Genomic DNA, 20,812 nt, shown 5'->3' on the forward strand with positions numbered 1-20,812 from the left:
ACCCCTTTTGTTGAATACCTTGAGACTTTATTGCGGCTCCCACCAACCAGGGAGGGGAGGAAGTTTCTTGATGGAATAAAAGTATTGGTATAGAATGGAAGGTTGAACGCTTTTTCTGGAATAATGAAACCCTCAGCCTAGACTCCCACTGATCCATTTAGTCCTGTGTTGGGTGCTGTGAGTTAACGGTGAAGCCAACCAGACATGGCAGAGCCCTGCCAATGAGCTCACAACCCCTCCCCCACCTCCTTATTAAGTTCAGGTTTGGTGAAGTATTATTTACATACAGTAAAAACCACTCTTTTTTGTTGCTCAGTTGCTCAGTTGTGTCTGACTCTTTGTGACCGCATGGACTGCAGACCCTAGGCTGTCCTTCACTATCTCCCAGAGTCTCTTCAAACTCATGTCTATTGAACCAACCATCTCATTCTCTGTTGTCCCTTTCTCCTCCTGCCTTCAATCTTTCCCAGCATCAGGGTCTTTTTCCAGTGAGTCAGTTTTTCGCATCAGGTGGCCAAAGTATTGGAGCTTCACCCTTTTTAGTGGGTGGTTCTATGGGTTTTGACAGATAGTTGCATAACCCCCATCACCATCAAGATATAGAACAGTGCTGTCATCATTCCCAAATTTTCTCCTTCCCCTTCTGGTCAATCTCCCTCTCACCGCCAGCCCCGTTGACCTGTCTTCTGTCCGCAAGGATCTACCTTTTCCAGAATGTCATGTAGATGGGATCATACAGGATGTGAGTCTAGCTGCTTCCACTGAGCTTAATCCTGCTCTTATATGTGCCAAGAGCTCATTCTGTTTTCTTACCCCTGAGTGGTATCCCATGATGTGCATGGGCCACTCTGGTGCCATCCTGGGGACAAAGAGAGAAGGGAAACAACTAGCCTTGACCGCCTTGACCCTGAGTTGATTGGATGTACTGGAGTGGACCACATTCTCCCATAGGCAGAGTTAAGTGTGGAAAGGCAGATTTGATTATTTATTGAAAATATACAAATGCCATCTCTTGCACCTCCAACTCTTCTAGACTGAAAAACTCATTCATGGCGTTGGTTGTCTTGTCTGTGTTTCGCTTGGGATGCCATGGCCCCAGCAGGGGGTAAGTGAGCCGTGGGGCGGGGGGTATGTGGCCCCAGGAGGGCATCACTCCCCCAGGCTTTATGACAACAGTGCCAGAGTCATAGAGGCCCTGCCCATCCCTAAGAGAAGCCCCTTCCCCTTCCTGTGGTGCCCTGGCCTCCCCAGGTAGACTTTTGCCCTAGCGGGGCTGATGGGGGAAGATGGAGTTTCTTGGAACGACTCAGACTGCCACTTACTGTGGTCCCAAGAAACGCTGTGGTGGGAGCGCGCTGCCCCCGGTGGCGTCCGGCCCGACCATCCAGGAGTGCTACCAGCCCTACTATTTGCCAGGGTACCGCTACCTCAATGCTTGGAGACCCAGCCTCTTCTACAAGGTGGCCAACGCCCAGACCTGCCTGGACGAGGCGGCCACCTGCTGCAGTGCCCTGCGGCCGCCCACCATCCTGCCGGCAGGCCGCTCTGCCCTCTTCTGTCGCTACAGTCCCCAGGACTGGGACCGGTCCAACCGGCTGCAGTTATGTGGGGCCGAGGCCTCGCGGCTCTGGGCTGGCCGGATGACAGGTGACTCCATGCGGCTCATGCAGGACAAGGATCAGCTGACGCGCCAGATGCAGGAGGGGACCTGCCGGAACCTGGGCCAGAGGCTGTCGGACATCGGCTTCTGGAAGTCGGAGCTGAACTACGAGCTGGAGAGGCTTCTGAACGAGAACCACAGCTTGGATGCCATTAAGAGGCGGCTGGAGTGCGCGGCTGAGGAGCTGAGGTGTCCATTGCAGGTGAGCGTGGGGCAGGGAGGGGATCCTGGGGGTGTCTGGGATGTCAGCCCTGCGGTACAGTCCTACACACCCCTCTTGATTGAAGGTCAAGGTGACAGGCATCTTGTAGCTCAGTTTGAGCTGCGTCACCACCTATCAGTTCAGTTCAGTCGCTCAGTCATGTCCAACTCTTGGTGACCCCATGGACTGCGGCATGCCAGGCCTCCCTGTCCAACATCAACTCCCGGAGTTTACTCAAACTCATGTCTACCGAGTCAGTGATGCCATCCAACTATCTCATCCTCTGTTGTCCCCTTCTCCTCCCACCTTCAATCTTTCCCAGCATCAGGGTGGGAAACTCATTTTCCAGTGAGTCAGTTCTTCACATCAGGTGGCCAAAGTATGGGAGTTTCAGCTTCAACATCAGTCCTTTCAATGAACATTCAGGACTGATTTCCCTTAGGATGGACTCGCTGGATCTCCTCACTGTCCAAGGGACTCTCAAAAGTCTTCTCCAACACCACAGTTCAAAAACATCATTTCTTCGTTGCTCAGCTTTCTTTATAGTCAAACTCTCACATCCATACATGACTACTGGAAAAATCATAGCTTTGACTGGATGGACCTTTGTTGGCAAAGTAATGTTTCTGCTTTTTAATATGCTGTCTAGGTTGGTCATAGCTTTTCTTCCAAGGAGCAAGTGTCTTTTAATTTCAGGGCTGCAATCACCATCTGCAGTGATTTTGGAGCCCTCCAAAATAAAGTTGCTCACTGTTTCCCCATCTATTTAGTGATGGGACCAGATGCTGTGATCTTAGTTTTCTGAATGTTGAGTTTTAAGCCAACTTTTTCACTTTCCTCTTTCACTTTCATGAAGAGGCTCTTTAGTTCTTCTTTGCTTTCTGCCATAAGGATGGTGTCATCTGCATATCCAAGGTTATTGATATTTCTCCTGGCAATCTTGATTCCAGCTTGTGCTTCATCCAGCCCAGCATTTCTCATGATAAGTTAACTCATGATAAGTTAATTCTGCATATAAGTTAAATAAACAGGGTGACAATATACAGCTTTGACGTACTCCTTTTCCGATTTGGAACCAGTCTGTTGTTCCATATCCAGTTCTAACTGTTGCTGCATACAGATTTCTCAGGAGGCAGGTCAGGTGGTCTGGTATTCCTATCTCTTTAAGATTTTTCCACAGTTTGTTGTAATCCACACAGTCAAAGGCTTTGTCATAGTCAATATTGCAGAAATACATGTTTTTCTGGAACTTTCTTGCTTTTTCGATGATTCAATGGACGTTGGCAATTTTATCTGGTTCCTCTGCTTTTTCTAAGTCCAGCTTGAACATCTGGAAGTTTGAAGCCTAGCTTGGAGAATTTTGAGCATTACTTTAACTAGCATGTGAGATGAGTGCAATTGTGTGGTAGTTTGAGCATTCTTTGGCATTGCCTTTTTTAGGGATCAGAATGAAAGTTGACCTTTTGCAGTCCTGTGGCTACTGCTGGATTTTCCAAATTCGCTGGTATATTGAGTGCAGCACTTTCACAGCATCATCTTTTGAAATAAGATTTGAAATAGCTCAACTGGAATTCCATCACCTCCACTAGCTTTGTTCATAGTGATGTTTCCTAAGGCTCACTTGACTTCGCATTCCAGGATGTCTGGCTCTAGGTGAGTGATCACACCATCGTGATTATCTGGGTCATGAAGATCTGTTTTGTACAGTTCTTCTGTGTATTCTTGCTACCTCTTCTTCATATCTTCTGCTTCTGTTAGGTCCCTACCATTTCTGTCCTTTATCGAGCCCATCTTTGCATGAAATGTTCCCTTGGTGTCTCTAATTTTCTTGAAGAGATCTCTAGTCTTTCCCATTCTGTTGTTTTCCTCTATTTCTTTGCATTGTTCGCTGAGGAAGGCTTATCTCTCCTTGCTGTTCTTTGGAACTCTGCATTCAAATGGGTGTATCTTTCCTTTTTTCCTGTGACTTTTGCTTCTCTTCTTTTCACAGCTATTTGTAAGGCCTCCTCAGACAACCATTTTGCCTTTTTGCATTTCTTTTTCTTGGGGATGGTCTTGATCCCTGCCTCCTGTATAATGTCATGAACCTCCGTCCATAGTTCTTCAGGCACTCTGTCTGTCAGATCTAATCCCTTGAATCTATTTCTCACTTTCACTGTATAATCATAAGGGATTTGATTTAGGTCATACCTGAATGTTCTAGTGGTTTTCCCTACTTTCTTCAATTTAACTCTGAATTTGGCAATAAGGAGTTCATGGTCTGAGCCACAGTCAGCTCCTGGTCTTGTTTTTGCTGACTGTATAGAGCTTCTCCATCTTTGGCTGCAAAGAATATAATCAATCTGATTTTGGTATTGACCATCTGGTGATGTCCATGTGTAGAGTCTTCTCTTGTGTTGTTGGAAGAAGACGTTTCCTATGACCAGTACATTCTCTTGGCAAACTCTATTAGCCTTTGCCCTGCTTCATTCTGTACTCCAAGGCCAAATTTGCTTGTTATTCCAGGTATTTTTTGACTTCCTATTTTTGCATTCCAGTCCCCTATAATGAAAAGGACATCTTTTTTAGGTGTTAGTTCTAGAAGGTCTTGTAGGTTCCCATAGATCTGTTCAACTTCAGCGTCTTCAGCATTACTGGTTGGGGCATAGACTTGGATTACTCTGATAGTGGATGGTTTGCCTTGGAAACGAACAGAGATTATTGTGTCATTTTTGAGACTGCATCCAAGTACTGCATTTCAGACTCGTTTGTTGACTATGATGGCTCCTCCATTTCTTCTAAGGGATTCTTGCCCACAGTAGTAGATACAATGGTCATCTGAGTTAAATTCACCTATTCCAGTCCATTTTAGTTCTCTGAGTTTACTCCTCTGATTCTTATCATCATCTATAGTCAGCTTTAAGTTAAATATATATATGTGTGTATATATATATATTTACATATGTATGTGTGTGTGTGCACTTAGTCACTCAGTCATGTCCAACTCTTTGTGACCCCATGGACTGCAGCCCGCCAGGCTCCTCTGTCCATGGGATTCTCCAGGCAAGAATACTGGAGCGGGTTACCATGCCCTCCTCCAAGGGATCTTCCCAACCCAGGGATCGAACCCAGGTCTCCCACATTGCAGGCGGATTCTTTACTGTCTGAGCCACCAGGGAAGCCTATGAGGACTGGAGTGGGAAGCCAATCCCTTCTCCAGGGGATCCTCCTGACCCAGGAATTGGACTGGGGTCTCCTGCATTGCAGGCGGACTCTTAACCACTAATCTATGAGGGAAGCCCATTTATACATATGCATATATACATAATATATATTGTTGTGTATATATATTATGTATGCATACATATGTATATATATATATGCATATTATATACCTATAATTATATATAACTTAGTTAACAGTAATCCCAGTGCAATCAGGGTTCCTCAGACTGAACGGAATTTCCTTTCTCCTGAGGTTACAGCAGAATCACAGGTGCTTCATAAAGACATCACAAGCACACACGTATGCGATGGTTTTTAGAAGACGTGTTTCAATTAACTGCTTTATTTTTCTCCGTAGCCCTTAAGACCCTGCTAACATACTGGACAATTTATGTTTTTTACTTATTTATAGTTTTGCTCCATGCAGTAGAATATAGGCTCCTTGAGGGCAGGGATTTCTGTCTGCTTTTCCAGCAAGGACTGCTGTTCAGCTGTGAGGGACCAGTATGTCTATGAAAAGTGAAATGAAACTGTTATGTCCCACTCTTTGCAACCCCATGGACTGCAGCATGGCAGGCTTCCCTGTCCTTCACCATCTCCTGGAGTTTAGCTCATTTGCTAGAACTCTTATAGGCTCCCTGGCTGCAGAGGAGTCTGAGTAACTGAGAATTTGTCACTGGGTCCTGGCCTGGACATTTTGGGGGGAGGGACTGGCATTATCCATCTTGGGCTGTGGAAGATTATCATGGCCACATGAGACAATGTCTTGCTGCTTCCTAGAGCACATGAGGACACAGACATCCTGCCTGCCGACCTCCTGCATCTGCATCTGCTCTTTGTCAGGCATGGGGACACCTGTAGGAGAGGCCCTGCCTCCAGATCCCTTGGAGACATGGAACAGGTTCTGACCACTATGGGGTGGTGGGGGCCCCAGCTGTTTCCCTACACCTGCAGATTGCCCACCTGGAAGGACAGTGGGCAAGGACTGCTGCTCAGAGATCCAGGGCAGCATTCAAAATCCAGTGCTCCCCCCACTGCCTTCAACCCTCCTCACTCGTCGAGCCTGTCTGGAAAGCACAGCTCTGCCTCATCATGTACGCCCCTGTGACAGCCACATGGGGGCACAGGGACTGGAGACATATCACTTCTATGCACTTGTTTCCAACTCCAAGCTGACCACCTCAGTCCAGCTGCTTCTCAGTGAACCGTGATGACAGCCTCCTTCCTGGCCTCCTGACTTCTGCTCCCTTCAACCCATTTTCCAGACAGTAGCCAGAGGGATGGTTTTAAACATTAAACTAGATCTCTGCACCTGCCCGCTAAAACCCCCTCAATGGTTTCCTAATGCATCGGAGGGGTTAACATCCCAGTTTCTCGTCATGGCCCCAGTGCGTCCTGTCTGCTGCGCCTCCTACCCCAGGGCCTTTGCACCTGCTGTCCCTGCTTCCTGGCACAGTGTCCCCATTCATTTCTGCTGCTTCTCATAATTCAGGTCATGGCCTGCCACCTCTTTAGGGAAGTCCTCCCTAACCACCCGGTCGTCCCTTCCTCACCCACTCACAGTCCCTTATTTTCATCCCAGCCCACATCACAGTCAGAAATGACTGAGTTCCTTTCTGTGTTCACGTGTGTCTGCGTTCTTGCTCTTCTGTTTGAACTCCACATGAGCAAGGGCTGTCTGTTTAGTTCACTGCAGTGTCCCCAGTACCTCGATGGGCTGTGACACAGAGAAGAGGGGGCAGTCAATTCTCCTGGAATCAGGGCTCCCCCTCCTTCCTGAGTTCCCAGATGCTTTTGCATCCCAAAGCCAGATGTCCTGCTATGCTCCCTGACCCCTTCTCCTCCCATGCTCTTTGTGACATCACAAGCCCATGGCCTGTGACCATTCTTCCTCAGACTGCTGCTGCAGGAGCTGCTCTGAGCATCTGCTCCCCTGACTTCTATTCCGTTCTGCTCATGTCCCCATGACGCTCTTAAGGGCCATGTGGCAGGCTTGCCTGGGTCCCACTTGGCCTCAGCCACTTTCCAAAGCTCTCCCCTCATTTAGAGATCTCCAAAGAGGGGTTTTCACACATTCGTATTAATTGGTGATACTTACAGACAGTATTTTAAGTGCTTTATACTTGTCGAGCTGACTTAACCAGCATGACCTACTTGAGGTGTGCACTAATTTTGCACGCATGTACCATCTCAGCATCCCACAGCCCCCCTCCTTTTGTATCCCACAGCCCCCATCTCCCTCAGCATCTCGAAGCCCCCACTGATGGAGAAGGGGAGGCAGAAGCCCAGCCACACACACAGTAATGGGGCCCCATGAAACAGCCAGGTTTCCCAGGAATGAAACAGATCATGGCAAAGGTATAAGTGAGTCACTTCCACTCAGGGTCTACAAACAGCTGCAGGGAGAACACACGATTTTTCATCACTCCCTACAGGTGGCCCTGGAGTGTCTGTACCAGCGAGAGAAAAGGATCGGGATTGATTTGGTCCATGACAATGTGGAGAAAAATCTTATCCGGGTAAAGTGTTCCCTGGGTCTAGCCAGCTCCCTAAGGGAAGTGGAAGATCAACTGGTCAGAGAGGTTTCTGAGCTGCCTGTCAAGAACAGAAGCCACACGTGTCCTCATCCCTGCCCCCGCCCCCCCACATGCCATGCAAAGTTAGGACTCAGAAAGTGTGGCAGGGGTTAGGTTGCAATTTAGAAATAGTGAAAGATGAGGTCATTTGACCCTCAGTCTTTTCATCTCCACAACGGGCATCATAATAGTGTGTGCTGTGATGTTACCTCAGTCGTGTCCGACTCTTTGGGACTCGATAGCCCACCAGGCTCCTCTGTCCATGGGATTCTCCAGGCAAGAATATTGGAGAGGGTTGCCATGCCCTCCTCCAGGGGATCTTCCTGACCCAGGAATCAAACCTGAGTCTCTTGCATCTCCTGCATTGGCAAGTGGGTTCTTTGCCACTAGCATCACCTATCATGATAGCAATTCCAATAAATACCAGCAGTATTAGGCAGTGTTTATTGAGTACCTATTACATGTCACACACTGTCACATATCATTTCATATGCATTATTTAATTCAATGATAAGATGTTCTATGCATGGACCCGTGGCACATAGTAGGTGCTGCATTTTCTTTTATTCTGAAGGTATATAAAAGAAAGGACAGGAGGGACGTAGAACGTACAGCTTCCACAATCAGCTGTCAGTTGCCTGGCCAGGGGACCATGCGCATTGAGGCTGGAAATGGACTCCACCCTGACATTTCACCCCATGGGATGGAGAGTGGGTAGTGAGTGGTGAGGGGTGGGGCGCTGGCCTGGGAGACAGGGTGCTGAGTTTCTGAGCTCTTTCTGACATCTTTCATTGCAGGAAGTAGATATGATAAAATGCTGCCAAGAACAGATGAGAAAACTAGCTCAAAGGATTGATATCCAGATGCGGTAAGAGCTGTTTTCTCTTCTTCCTCTTGGAGTTTTTGGTGTCCCAGGTTTCTAGGGGCCAAGACGGATGGGTCCCCCATCTCCAGGTGGTTCTTTTGATCAGTGGTGTGTTGGTAAGAGTTTAACAATCAGCTCTCCCCAGGAAAAGAAAGAAATTCTGATTCGTCACGTTTGTCAGTTTCAGGGATGTAAATACTACCTCCGTGGCTGATCTCAGTCTACCGATAGGATGCCACTGATTGGTTTTCATGAGTCAGCACATCACTGGTGGTTCTTGTTGGCAGTGAGTCCCTTGGCAAAAGAAATTAGGCTCCCTGAGGCTCCTCTTAGCCTGTGGCTTCCCTGTGTGAGTCGTGAACTTTGGGATACATCCAAGAGTGAGTGGCATTGGCCATCAAGGTGAGGGGTCTGGGAATCTCCAGAAGGGACCTGATGGAGGCCTTGAGCCATCATTCCTTTGAGTCTTCAAAGGAATCAGCTTTTTGTTCTTGGAAGATTATGTACCTGGTATCACGACAAGCCAGGAACCACCCCCGCCTGCCCCCCCCCCCCCCCGCCCGCCCCGCCCCCCCGCCCTCCATAATTGAAGGAGAGGCTTGAGTTTTACAGGACTTGTGAGACTCATAGCTGAGCCCTTGGCACTCAGATCACCTGGAGGTAGCAGCCTGGCTCTTGAGCTGGGCACTTGCAGGGCAGGCTGTTCTACTGGTTTCTCCTTTCTTCATTTAGATGGGCTGACAACCTTGCTAGGACTGCCCCTTCCTGCTGTGTAGGGCAAGTGGGCAGCCTGTGTGGGATGCTAAGGGGTCTGGGAGCTTGTACTTAGGCTCTGGGAGCTTGGTGCCCTGGTCTGCTGTATCCCCAGAAACAGCAGTCACCCACACCTGATACACATAGTAGCTCTCTGACCCCACTGAGGCTGTAAAAAAGGGTTGCAGGGTTGGAGAGAATTGTCCAGGATAAAATGTCATCCAGGGCAATGTTGAAAAGCTACCTGCGGATCTAAGGGTGCAGTCAGGGACAGAGGAGTTGGAAAGACTCAGGGGGACCTCAGAGGTGGAGAAACGTCAAAATGAGATGCAAATACGGCAGTGACTGAGGTGGCAGTTGAATGGATGAAAGGAGAGTTGAATTCCATATTTGTGCCTCTGTCCTAATTTGTGGCAGTTCACCTACTGCTTGGACTAAATTTGCCCAATATTTGTCTATAAACTAACTAACTTTTAAAAAAGGCTTCAGTAGTTGTATTTAGAACAGGAAAGTTTTAACAAAGAGAATTCTTTGGGCAGCAAATGTCTTTATTGCATTTTTCTTACCTTTCTGTTTGTTGATGTTGTTGTTGAGTTGCTACGTTGTATCTGACTCTTATGAGATCCCACTGGACTGTAGCCCACCAGGCTCCTCTGTCCGTGGAATTTCCCAGATAAGAATTCTGGAATGGGTGGCCATTTCCTTCTCCAGGGGATCTTCCTGACCCAGGGATCGAACCCTAGTCTCATACATGTCTTGCATTGGCAGGAAGATTCTTTACCACAGAGTCACCTGGGAAGCCCTGCCCTTATGTTTATGATCGCCTTTTTTTTTTTTTTTTTCCAGCAAAGGAGCATGGTTTTGCATTTGTGGTTGTCTTGGGGCTGTGACAAAATTCTGTGTCGGAGTGACAGGAGGCCTCTAGTTTGGGAAATGGGACAGTCTGAGCCGAAAAAGTGAACAAAATCCCAGACTTGAAATTAGGGAACTGGACCCCGGAAGAGAAATCTTGAAACTGGAGTGAGCAGAGGGCTGCTTGTGCAGGAAAACTAGAATGACCAGGGTGGTCTTCTTGACTGGGAGACAGAGAAAGAGAGACACAGAGCGAGCGCTGGTATCAGAGGGAGAGAGACAGAGAGAGAAAGACACGAAGCTGTAAAAGAGAGCGATGAGGACCAGAGAGACGGAAGGCCAGAGAGGGACATAGACACGCCGGACAAAAGAAAAATCAAGACTGAGAGAGCTGGAAAAGACAGATATGCAGAAAGAGGAAAAGAGAACAGGAGAGGCTGGGAGGGAAGCTGTCGAGGCAGCGCAAGGCAGGGGGAGATGAGAGCGGGTGGATGGGACTCTGCTTTTTGCCAGGATCAGAGGTCCGCTCGCCCTGGTGAGAGGCCCTTTGACCTTGGGCAGTGGCCTGTGTGTCAGAGGATGCCTGTTATCTTGGAGGGCAGCCCGGTTAACCAAGAACTGGCCGCCGGCTCATCAGAGGGTCAGAATTCAGTGTGCCCTGACCCCGTGGGAAGGCTCTATCGCTGACCCACCTGGGGGCCACCCTGGCCCTGAGCAGGTGCTGAGCTGTGGACTCATGGTTTTCTAAGAGAGGCCTGAGCCCTGCATCTGGGCAGGGTTGAGTCCTCACTTCGTCAGATGCCCCAGCAAAGCAGAAAAGGCTTTCCTGACTGGGCAGGAGCCAAGTTCAGGCTTTTCCCTGTGTGACGATTGTAGGGCAAGCTTTGGCACTGGCCAGAATCTCCTACTGGGGATGATGGGCTGCCCCCTCCTTCGCTGGGCCTCATTAGCTGGGGCCAGGAGCTGGACTGACTAACCCGTGAGTCTGAGGCCCCAGGTCCTCCTCTGATGCTCTGGTATGTGTCTCTCCTACATTCTGGTCTTTTGTTTTTGTTTTTGTTTTGTTTAATCTTTTGGCCTTGCCATGTGGCATGAAAGTGAAAGGGGCTTCTCTCGTGACACAGATGGTAAAGAATCTGCCCATAATGCAGGAGACCTGGGTTCGATCCCTGGGTTGGGAAGATCCCCTGGAGAAGGGAATGGCTACCAACTCCAGTATTCCTGCCTGGCGAATTCCATGGACAGAGGAGCCTGGTGGGCTATAGTCCATGGGGTCACAAAAGTGCATGTGGGATCTTATTTCCCAGACTGAGGATCAAACCCATGCCTTCTGCAGTGCACGTATGGGTTTTAACCACTGGACCACCAAAGAAGTATCCCGTTCTGGTCTGTCTTCACATTCTGGTTCATAGGGTAGGATGGGGCCCCATTTCTCCATGGCTTTGCCAATTCCAATGGCCCCAAGGGCCCCAGTAGGGCTCTTCCTGCCCCAACATGACCCTCTGTGCATCCTGATGGGTGGGGACCCAGCACGAGGATTTAATTTCTTTGCTCCTGACCTGTTTTGGAAGCCTTTCACCAGGTTTTAGTATCCATAGCAGAAAAAGAACGTGGCAGAAAGATAGAGACAGGCAGGGAGAGGTGGAGAGAGACACACACACCAAAGCCCCAAATCAGAGAGAAACCAAGCAAGATGGGACAGAAAGATATAAAGATGAGAAAGACAGAGATAGAGGGAGGAAGGGAGAGAAAGAGGGAGGAAATGAGAAGACGCAGGAGGGGGAAGAGACGGATCCACATGAGATGTGCACCGATCCCTTGGCCTCACCGCCCCTCACCCTGGGTAATGGCTTCGTCCTCTGTGCCGCTGTGTATCCTTTCCAGACTTGCACTGTTGCCCTTATTCTTTATTTTTACAGTACTTATTTACACACATCTATGAGCAACTTGAAGGTAATGACAGGGTCTTACTCATGTCTTTTCCTGCTGGGCCTGGCATAGGGTCAGACACAATGATTTGTGAATCGATTTAAATTTAAACCTGATTTTGTCCAAAGTGCAAATTTGTATCTTTTATATTAGGTCAGCAAACTATAGTCGGAGGGCTGGAACTGGCCCACCATCTGTTTTTGTAAATAAAGTTTTATTGGAACACAGCCATGACCATTCATTTACAGATTATCTATGACTATTTTCCTACGTAGTTGAGCAGTTAGTTGCAACAGAGACCACATGACCTGCAAAACCTAAAATATATAGTATTTGACCCTTTACAATAAATGTTTACTCTCTCCTGTTCTAAGTGACAACAGGTCTGTTTGGACCAGGGTGGGGGCGGTGGGAGGGGGAATAGGAGGAGGCCCTGGATGTGTGGTGGGGCCTCAAGGTGGGAAGAGGGCTGGAAGCTACTGGGGGTGGACAGAACATCCTCCTGGGGTCCAGAGACTCGGTTTCCAGCGGTGGCTCTGCACTGACCTCCCTTGTGACCCTGGGTGAGGGACTCTGGGTGGAAGCACAATCTAGGGACACATCCTTGCATCCTAGTGATAACCGAGATGCTCAGCACGCCCTGGAGAGGGACCTCGAGGACAAAAACTCGGCCGAGTTCATTGATGAGAAGTGCCTTAACCTACGGAACACATCAGACTGCATCAGCTTCTTCCATGGGGTGGAGAAAATTGATGGCACGTAAGTACCGGGCTCTCGGTCCCCACCTGGCTATGCCCAAGGGGAGCCACGAGGCGGGCTCTGGGTCCACTCCTGCCAAGGAACAGAAAAGGGGCATCAGGCCCCAGTCAAGTCTGGAGCCGTGGGTTGAATAGGTCGTGGGTTGAATTCAGTTGCATGCCACAGAATCCGATTCTGGCTAAGCTATGATGGAATTTACTGGAAGGCTGTTGAGGAGCCTGAGGCTCCAGGGGAAGGCTGGAGGGGGAGGTTCTGGAAGCCTGAACAGGCTAATCAGCTTTGGTGTTGGAGCACCACTGTCTTGCCCACTTCACCAAGATCCAAGTTCCAGGAAGGGAGCACAGGTGATTGGTTTGCGAGGGTCCCACAGCCGCTGCTCTTGGGGCGCCTGGATTGGCAGGTGCCCTGAACAAATTACAAGACAAGATGGCTTCAACCAGGAGGAGGAGGAACAACAGCTTTGTTGGGAGAGCCAACTGATGCCTGCCCACTCTGGTTAAGTGTGGATTCTGGGAGTTCCAGGGGCTAAAACTCCATGCTTTCCATTCAGGGAGTGCGGGTTCAGTCTCTGGATGGGGAACTAATATCCCACATGCCTCACTGTGTAGCCAAAAATCATATAAAAAGCTTAAAAAAAAGAGTGGATTCTTGAGCCAGGTTGCCTGGTTTCAGATCCAGGCTTCAATTAACCCTCAGGACAAAGGACTTAATCTCTCTGGGCTCCATTTCCCCGCCTCTACCACTGGAATAAAAATACCATCCACCTCCCAGAGTTGCTGTGAGAGTGGAAAGGTGGGTGTCTGAGGTGCCGAGCACAGATCCTTGCATCGGGAATGATGATGGCTAACGTTTATTGAGCGCTTGCTGTGTGACCTGATTTTCTCGTCACAACAGCCATAAAATAGGTGCCTCCTGTCTGCCTGGCACTGCTGTGGGCATGTCCCAGCATCACGGAATTGCTTGAAAATGAAAGCGAGCTTTCCCCATTGGTAGTTAGTTTGAGGTCTGGGGTAATGACGGCTGGAGAGAGATGCTCTGGGTACACGCAGAGGGTGGGGTCTCTCTTGGATCCCCTTCAAGAAAAAAACCCTCTAGCACATAGAATTGTGCTTTTCACATAGTAAGTGTGCAAAAAATGTCTGTTGACTGAGAAAATGAATGAAAAGGAGGAGGGAGGGAGAGGAGAGAAGAAAGGGAAGGTCTCTTTGGCTTATGCTGGGGTCGCTTTCTGGATTGTATTAAGCATGCGGCTATTGAAAGAACCCTTTGGGGTTTCCTGCAATGACAACTTCCAGGGGCCCTTCTCCTTGTCTGGACAAATTTGACTTCCCCACGGCAAGGTGAACAAGGCCTTGAGAGCGGGGCCCAGTCCCCTCAGCCACAGCTGCCCATTTGGACAGGGAATCTGGAAGGTTCCCTTCCCAAACAGATACCTTCCTGGAAGCTGGGCAGCCACGCTGGTTGGTGGAGACTGATTTCCATGCCCACGAGGGGTCTGCTATTTCAAGGGGTCTGCTATTCCAGTGACTCCAGCTGGAAAGCCAGAGCTGCCATTTGGGGTGACTAACTGCTCCCTAGATGTGCTAACTCGAGGCTTTGTATGTGGGTTTGTTCTTTTTTTGCCGCACCTGGCTGCATGTGGGATCCTAGTTCCCCAGCCAGGGATTGAACCTGGCCCCCCTGTATTGGTAGCATGGAGTCTTAACCACTGGACCACCAGGGAAGTCCCTGTAGGGTTTTTTAAGGCGAGGCCATGTCTTGGTAGGTCGCAGCACGTTTGGAGTTTGCATTGCCGTAACTGTTCTTGGAATTTCTCATCACCTCGGATGATGTGGATGAAGAGGCTAGCCATTGCCTTTTACCCACTGTTTGCTATAGGCTGGGCACTGTGCTGAGCCCCTCCAGAGCATCTCGTGAAAAATAAACATTTATTAAGCGCTTTCTATTGTCAGGTGCCATGATAGGGGGGTCTCACATTTAGTCAGTCAGCAGCCTCTAGGGAAGGCACCATTTTTATCCCCATTTCACCAAGAGGAGCCTGAGACTCAGAGAGGTGTAGTGACTGGTCCAAGCTCACACAGCAAGTGGCAGAGCCTCAGTCTGAGTCATGTGGGACACTGGGACCCTGTTTTACCACCGCGCCTTCCTGCCTTCTCAGCGAAGCTTGCTGTGTCCTCCTGTTTTTAGAGGACACAGGCTCCAGAAAGCATGTCCCCCGCCTCCTGAGGCATGCCACCCATGAGGAGACAGGCTGCCGTGGCAACCCCCCCAGGGAGAGGGTGAGTAAATGGGCTATTTTCCCTTCGGAGCTCAGCTGTCTGCTCCTGGGGAGGGGCAGCTGCTGCCCTTGACTTTGATAGCAGCCCACTGAGCAGCGGCAGGTGCCCTCAGGGTCCATCTGCGGGTGTTCTCTGCTCTCTTTGGTGTCTCCTCCTTCCTTGATTGATGGTGAGTAGCTGTGTGACCTTGGGGAAGACACTTTACCTCTCTGAGCCTCAAGTCTTTGTTGGATGAAAGCTCTGGATCAGACTCAGTGCCCCCTCACATCTCTAGAAGCCGAGACCTCTCCAGAAGTTTGATTTTAACTCCTGCAAAAGCCAGACAAAACAAGCACATGTTGTATGCTTTTAAAAATATTTCTAGTCACCATGCAGTCTAAGTGCTTTAAAATGTCCTGAAAGAGCCTTCTATTTCAGATGATTGAATCTCTTTTTTCCTGCTGTCTGAGAATAAAAATCTGCTTTATTTTAAGAACTGGAGACTTCCCAGCTAGAAAAGACCTCAAAAATGTATCTAATCTGGTTTACCCGGGGACTGAAGTCAGCTCAAAGGAACATGTGTATGTGTCTCTCTTTCTCAAAGGCTTCCCGGAGGAGAAAACTCTTATTGCATGGATTTACATACTCAACCAGGAAGAACTTTCTCTTCCCTAAACTGAATCCCTTATGTGTCACCGCCTCCAAGAAGCCTTCCCAGACTGCCCTTTCTAATGTAGCCTGAGCTCTATTCATTCTTCCAGATCCATTCTCTAGCTGCCCTGGTGTGAGTCCGATAAAGGAGTTTGCCTTCTACAAACTGCCTTTCCTGGGTCTTTGCCATCTGGTTCCCAGCAGGGTTCAGCCAAATAAGAGGGTCACCAGCAGGAGATGAAGGAGAAGGATGTTGAGGATTTATTCTCCATGGCTTCCTCTCTTTTCCTTTCACAGCTGGTGTTGTGACAACTTTGTGCACTCGCTAATCTATGAGCCCCTCAGTGTTCTCTGAGTATAAATTCCATCTATTTCCTTTTATGACACATCTATTTCCTTGACTGACACATAATGACCCACTCCACTTGTCTCTCTTCCTCATTCTGCTTCTAAATTCCTTCCCAGAACGTAACACCAGGTGTAAACATCTTATTAATTTATTGTCTATCTCCCTCCCCTGGAAATTCATCACCATGAGGACGAGGATGTCACCCGCTCTATCCCAAGTGACTAGAAAAAGTCTTGGCATGTGGTAGGTGTTCAGAGAACATTTGCTGAGTGAATAAGTCAGTGCAAGTAGCGTGGCCGCAGGCTCATCACTGAATGGAAGGGGCCCTGCAGCCAGCAACATGCCTGATGTCCCCTTCTTGAATCTGTGTTTTTGGTGGAGAAGGAGGGAAGGTTAAAGAAAAGAACCTGTCCAGGGGATCTCTCCCCTCTTGCAATTCACCAAGTGCCCTTTGGGGAAGCCAGCCAGGCTGCAGTTGCCTTATCTGTAAATGAGGGGTTTGGATTAGCTCAGTGGCTCAGCTAGGGGTCATTGTTCCCCCTCCTCCAAGGAATATTTGGTAGTGTCTAGAGACATTTTTGACTGTCACAAGGAGAGAAGCATTACTCCGGGCATCTATCTGGTGGTTAGAGGCCAGGGATGCCATTAAGCATCCTACAGGGCAGAATATAGCCTATCATCCCCACCCCAACAAAGAATTGCCTGCGTGTGTACTAAGTCGCTGTGTCCAACTCTGCATGACCCTATGAACCGTAGCCCGCCAGGTTGCTCTGTCCATGGGGTTCTTTAGGCAAGGATACTGGATTGGATTGCCTTGCCCTCCTCCAGGGGATCTTCCCGACCCAGGTTTCGAACCCGAGTCTCTTACATCTACCTGCACTGGCGGGTGGGTTCTTTACCACTAGCGCCACCAGGTAAGCCCCAACAGAAAGTTATCCTGACCCAGAAGCCAGAAGCGCCAAGGCTGAGAAACCCCGGACGCAGAGATCTCCAAGCCGCATGCAGAGATCTCCAAGCCTGCCGCAGACCCCCCAGTCCTCCTCGCCTGGTAAATCCTCTCTCCTGCCTCTCCTAGGATCTCCGTACCCGAGACGTGGGCCAAGTTCAGTAACGACAACATCCGGCACTCGCAGAACATGCGGGCCAACTCCATCCGGCTGCGGGAGGAGGCGCAGAACCTCTTCGATGTGTTGGCAGACCAGCTGTGGAGGCAGTTCACCAACACGAACCTGGCCTTCAGCGCTCGCATTGCGGAGGAGACGGAGGTGAAAAACAAGCTACAGACGCAGTTGGCTAAGGTAAGCGAGATGCCCCGGAGGACCGTCGTCCACGCTGCCAGGACCTCGCCACGTGCCTCCCCTCCCCCGCTCCTGGGTCTCAGGGGCTTCTGGTTGCTGCTGCAATGGTCCACGGTTTATGAGCCTGTTCACCCAAAAGGGGGCGGAGGCTGTGAGCTTCCTGGGGAGACTCCAGCATCCTGTGGGTAAATCTTCCTTGCTCACTAGATGATGGAGCTTTGCCTGTCTGTCACAGCAGCACCCAAAGAGGTTGCTGATGGTCCCTAGGGTCCTCCAGTCTACCTGAGAGCCACGTGGCTGAGTGTGACCAGTGAGAATGGTTGTCAATGCCGGACCCCCAGGAAACAGGTCTGAGCCGATCTTAAGATCTTAAGAAATGTCACATCAACATCTTAAGAAATGTAACCTCTTGACCTTCAAAGGCTTCAAGGGCACCCCTGTCGAGGGGTGGGGTGCTTTTTGAGTCAGAGGAGCCACAGGGAGATCCTAATCCTCTGCTATTCCCTCACCGACATGCCCCTTTCCCTACTCCTGCATCTGAACCATCATGCTGTTTCCCAGCCCTGGGGAAGCTCTGCTGCATGGAATCTAGCCTCTCTGCTCAATTTAGAGCACCTACTGGGTACCAGATGCTCTGCTAGGGACTGGAATGAGAAGAGGAGCCACACGAACAGTCCCCTGGTACCCATCTTCAGGGGGCTTATGGTAGCTGTGGTGGGAAGCAGTGATGGCTGCCAAATTTATACACAGTAAGGGCTTAGGGATGACAATCTGGTTGGAGAGGGGGAGACAGGGGACTAGCATTGAACCTGAACTTGCAAACAGTACCCCTTTTTATTGTATATATGCTTGGTGAGGTTTAGTGGGCTGCAGGCAGGGTTTAATGGATATTATGGGGGCACTCTAAGCCCACCCACATAGGCCACCCTTTGGCGTGAGGTATGGAGTGCTATGCTTAGCCACTAAGTCATGTCTGACTCCTTGTGACCCCATGGACTGTAGCCTGCCAGGTTCCTCCGTCCATGGAATTTTCCAGGCAAGAATACTGGAGTGGGTTTTCATGCCCTCCTCCAGGGGATCAAACCCAGGACTCCTGAACTGCAAGTGGATTCTTTACTGTCTGAGCCACCAGGGAAAGCCCAAACATTCTGGACTGGATAGTCTATCCCTTCTCCAAGGGATCGTCCCGACCCAGGAATCGAACCAGTTTCTCCTGCCTTGCAAGCAGAGTCTTTACCAGCTGAGCTGCCAGGAAAGCCCAGTGTTAGTCGCTCAGTCGTGTCCGACTCTTTGTGACCCCATGGACTGCAGCCCACCAGGCTCCTCTATCCATGGGATTCTCCAGACAAGAATACTGGAGTGGGTAGCCATTCCCTTCTCCAGGGAATCTTCCTGACCCAGGGATCGAACCCAGGGCTCTGGCATTGGAGGCAGATTCTTTACAGTTTGAGTCACCAGGGAAGCCCATAAAACAGAATTTTCTCTAAATAATTGCAAGGTTGGTAATAAGTGTTAGTGAGAGAAGAAGCAAGGAGATTTGCCAGAGATCTCCTGGGGTCCATACTTCAGGTAGATCAGACAGGCAGTTGTCGCAGTTACATCAAGAGCAGATGGATAAGGAGATAGGCAGCTGAAGGACTGGGCTGGGGGTGAGTGTTCCCAAGATGATGGAGGTGGGATGAGTTTGGAGGGAGGGGAAGACAGAGGAGGTCATGCGGATTCTTTCTTTCCTCCTTCCTTCCTTCCTTCCTTGAAAAATCAGTCTATTATTGTGATGAAATATACATAACAAAGCATTTGCCATCGTCTTAGTTGCTTTGCGCTGCTATAATAAAAATACCATAGCCTGGTGACTTATAAACAATAGAAATTTATTTCTCAGCCTTCTGAGGGCTGAGAAGTCCAGGATCGAGGCCCTGGGGAGGGGTGGTATCTGCTGGGAACCTGCTTCTTGGTTCTTGGATACTGTGTCCTCACATGGCAGAGAGTGTGGAGCTCCCTGACCTCTTTCAGAAGGGCCCTACTCCCATTCATGAGGCTGCTGCTGACCTAATCACTTCCCACAGACTACTCCACTTCCCAATACTGTCAACAATGGGGGTTAGGTGTCAACATCTGAGTCTGGACATTTGGTTCATAGCAACCATTATTAAGGGTATAGTTCCGTCATGTTGGACTTTCCTGGTGGCTCAGATGGTAAAGAATCTGCCTGCCATGCAGGAGACCCGGGTTCAATCCCTGGGTCAGGAAGATTCCCTGGAGGAGGGCATGACAACCCACTCCAGTATTCTTGCCTGGAGAATCCCCATGGACAGAGAAGCCTGGTGGGCTACAGTCCATAGGGTTGCAGAGTCAGACGCGACTGAGCGACTAATGCTTTCCGTCATGTTAGACGTATCTTCACATGATGCAAACATCGCCACTATCCATCTCTAGAACATCTGTCATCTTCCCAAAGTATAAAGAACCCTGTGTTTAAACTGTGTCCATTAAACGATGACTCCCCATCCCCCTCCCTTTCCCCTGGCGACCACCAGTTCCACTTTCCGTCTCTATGAATTGACTAGGTACTTAGAATCGTGTGGTATTTGTCCTTTTGTGTCTGGTTTATTTCACTTAGCACAATGTCTTTAAGGTTCATCTGTGCTGTAGATTGCATCAGAATATCCTTCATAAAGCTGAATGATATTGCCTGGATGTATACACGATTCATCCCTCAATGGATGCTCGGATGGCTCTACTTTTGGGCCATTTGTGCAAGCAATTTCTTTAATTTGGCATTTCCTGTAGCGGATCAAATACTGTTCATCGCCACGTTTTACCACATGAGTCTGAGGCCTGGAGGTGACTTGGGATTAAGTTGGGTCACGGCGGCTGGTTTCTCACTTGTGAAACTGGGGGTCAGGATTCCTGTCTGATGCCAACAGTGTGAGGATTAGTGAGCTGATCTTTATGGAGCCCTTAGAACGCGCTTGGTAGACAGTAAACACTCAATAGAGGTGTTTATTAATCTATTTAATTAATAAAATCAATATTATTGATAAAGAAAAAGGGATCTTTTGGGTGAGGGTAGGGAACAAACATTTCCCCTTTCCATGTATCTCCAGGGAAGTTTTCAGTGATTACTAACAGCTTCATTACTGCTTATCAGTTTTTGCCACCAAGTGGATTTTTATTAATCATCATTATTTAATTACCAGTTGCTTTGCAAACAAGCCAGTACTCATTCTTGTCTGGTGGGCTACAGTCCATGGGGCTGCAAAGAGTCTCAGACATGACTGAGCGACTAGGCACACAACTATCTTTTTCTGTGCTGCAAAGCAATTATTGACCAGGTGGTCATAGGAATTCACTTTGAAAGACCAGGTCTACACAGTTCCCTAAGCAGCTTTTGAATGTCCCAGTGGTTCAGGGCTGTGTAGACAGCCCTAGCTGTCTACCATGATCATGGGGGCT

The 20,812-nt window shown here is 49.2% G+C and overlaps 1 protein-coding gene across 1 annotated transcript in view; it reads left to right on the top strand.

The window, feature by feature from the left end:
• The first annotated feature begins 1,286 nt into the window (after positions 1-1,286).
• The window catches only part of TEKT5 (tektin 5), a 47,617-nt gene continuing 28,091 nt past the window's right edge, over positions 1,287-20,812 (top strand). The window contains exons 1-5 of the mRNA XM_052636332.1: positions 1,287-1,862; positions 7,502-7,585; positions 8,440-8,510; positions 12,657-12,800; positions 17,134-17,356. Coding sequence (XP_052492292.1) covers positions 1,287-1,862; positions 7,502-7,585; positions 8,440-8,510; positions 12,657-12,800; positions 17,134-17,356 — 1,098 coding nt within the window. The remainder of the gene's footprint in view (positions 1,863-7,501; positions 7,586-8,439; positions 8,511-12,656; positions 12,801-17,133; positions 17,357-20,812) is intronic.

This window comes from Budorcas taxicolor, chromosome 2 (genome assembly GCF_023091745.1).
Source record: "Budorcas taxicolor isolate Tak-1 chromosome 2, Takin1.1, whole genome shotgun sequence".
NCBI classification, from domain to species: Eukaryota; Metazoa; Chordata; class Mammalia; order Artiodactyla; family Bovidae; genus Budorcas; species Budorcas taxicolor.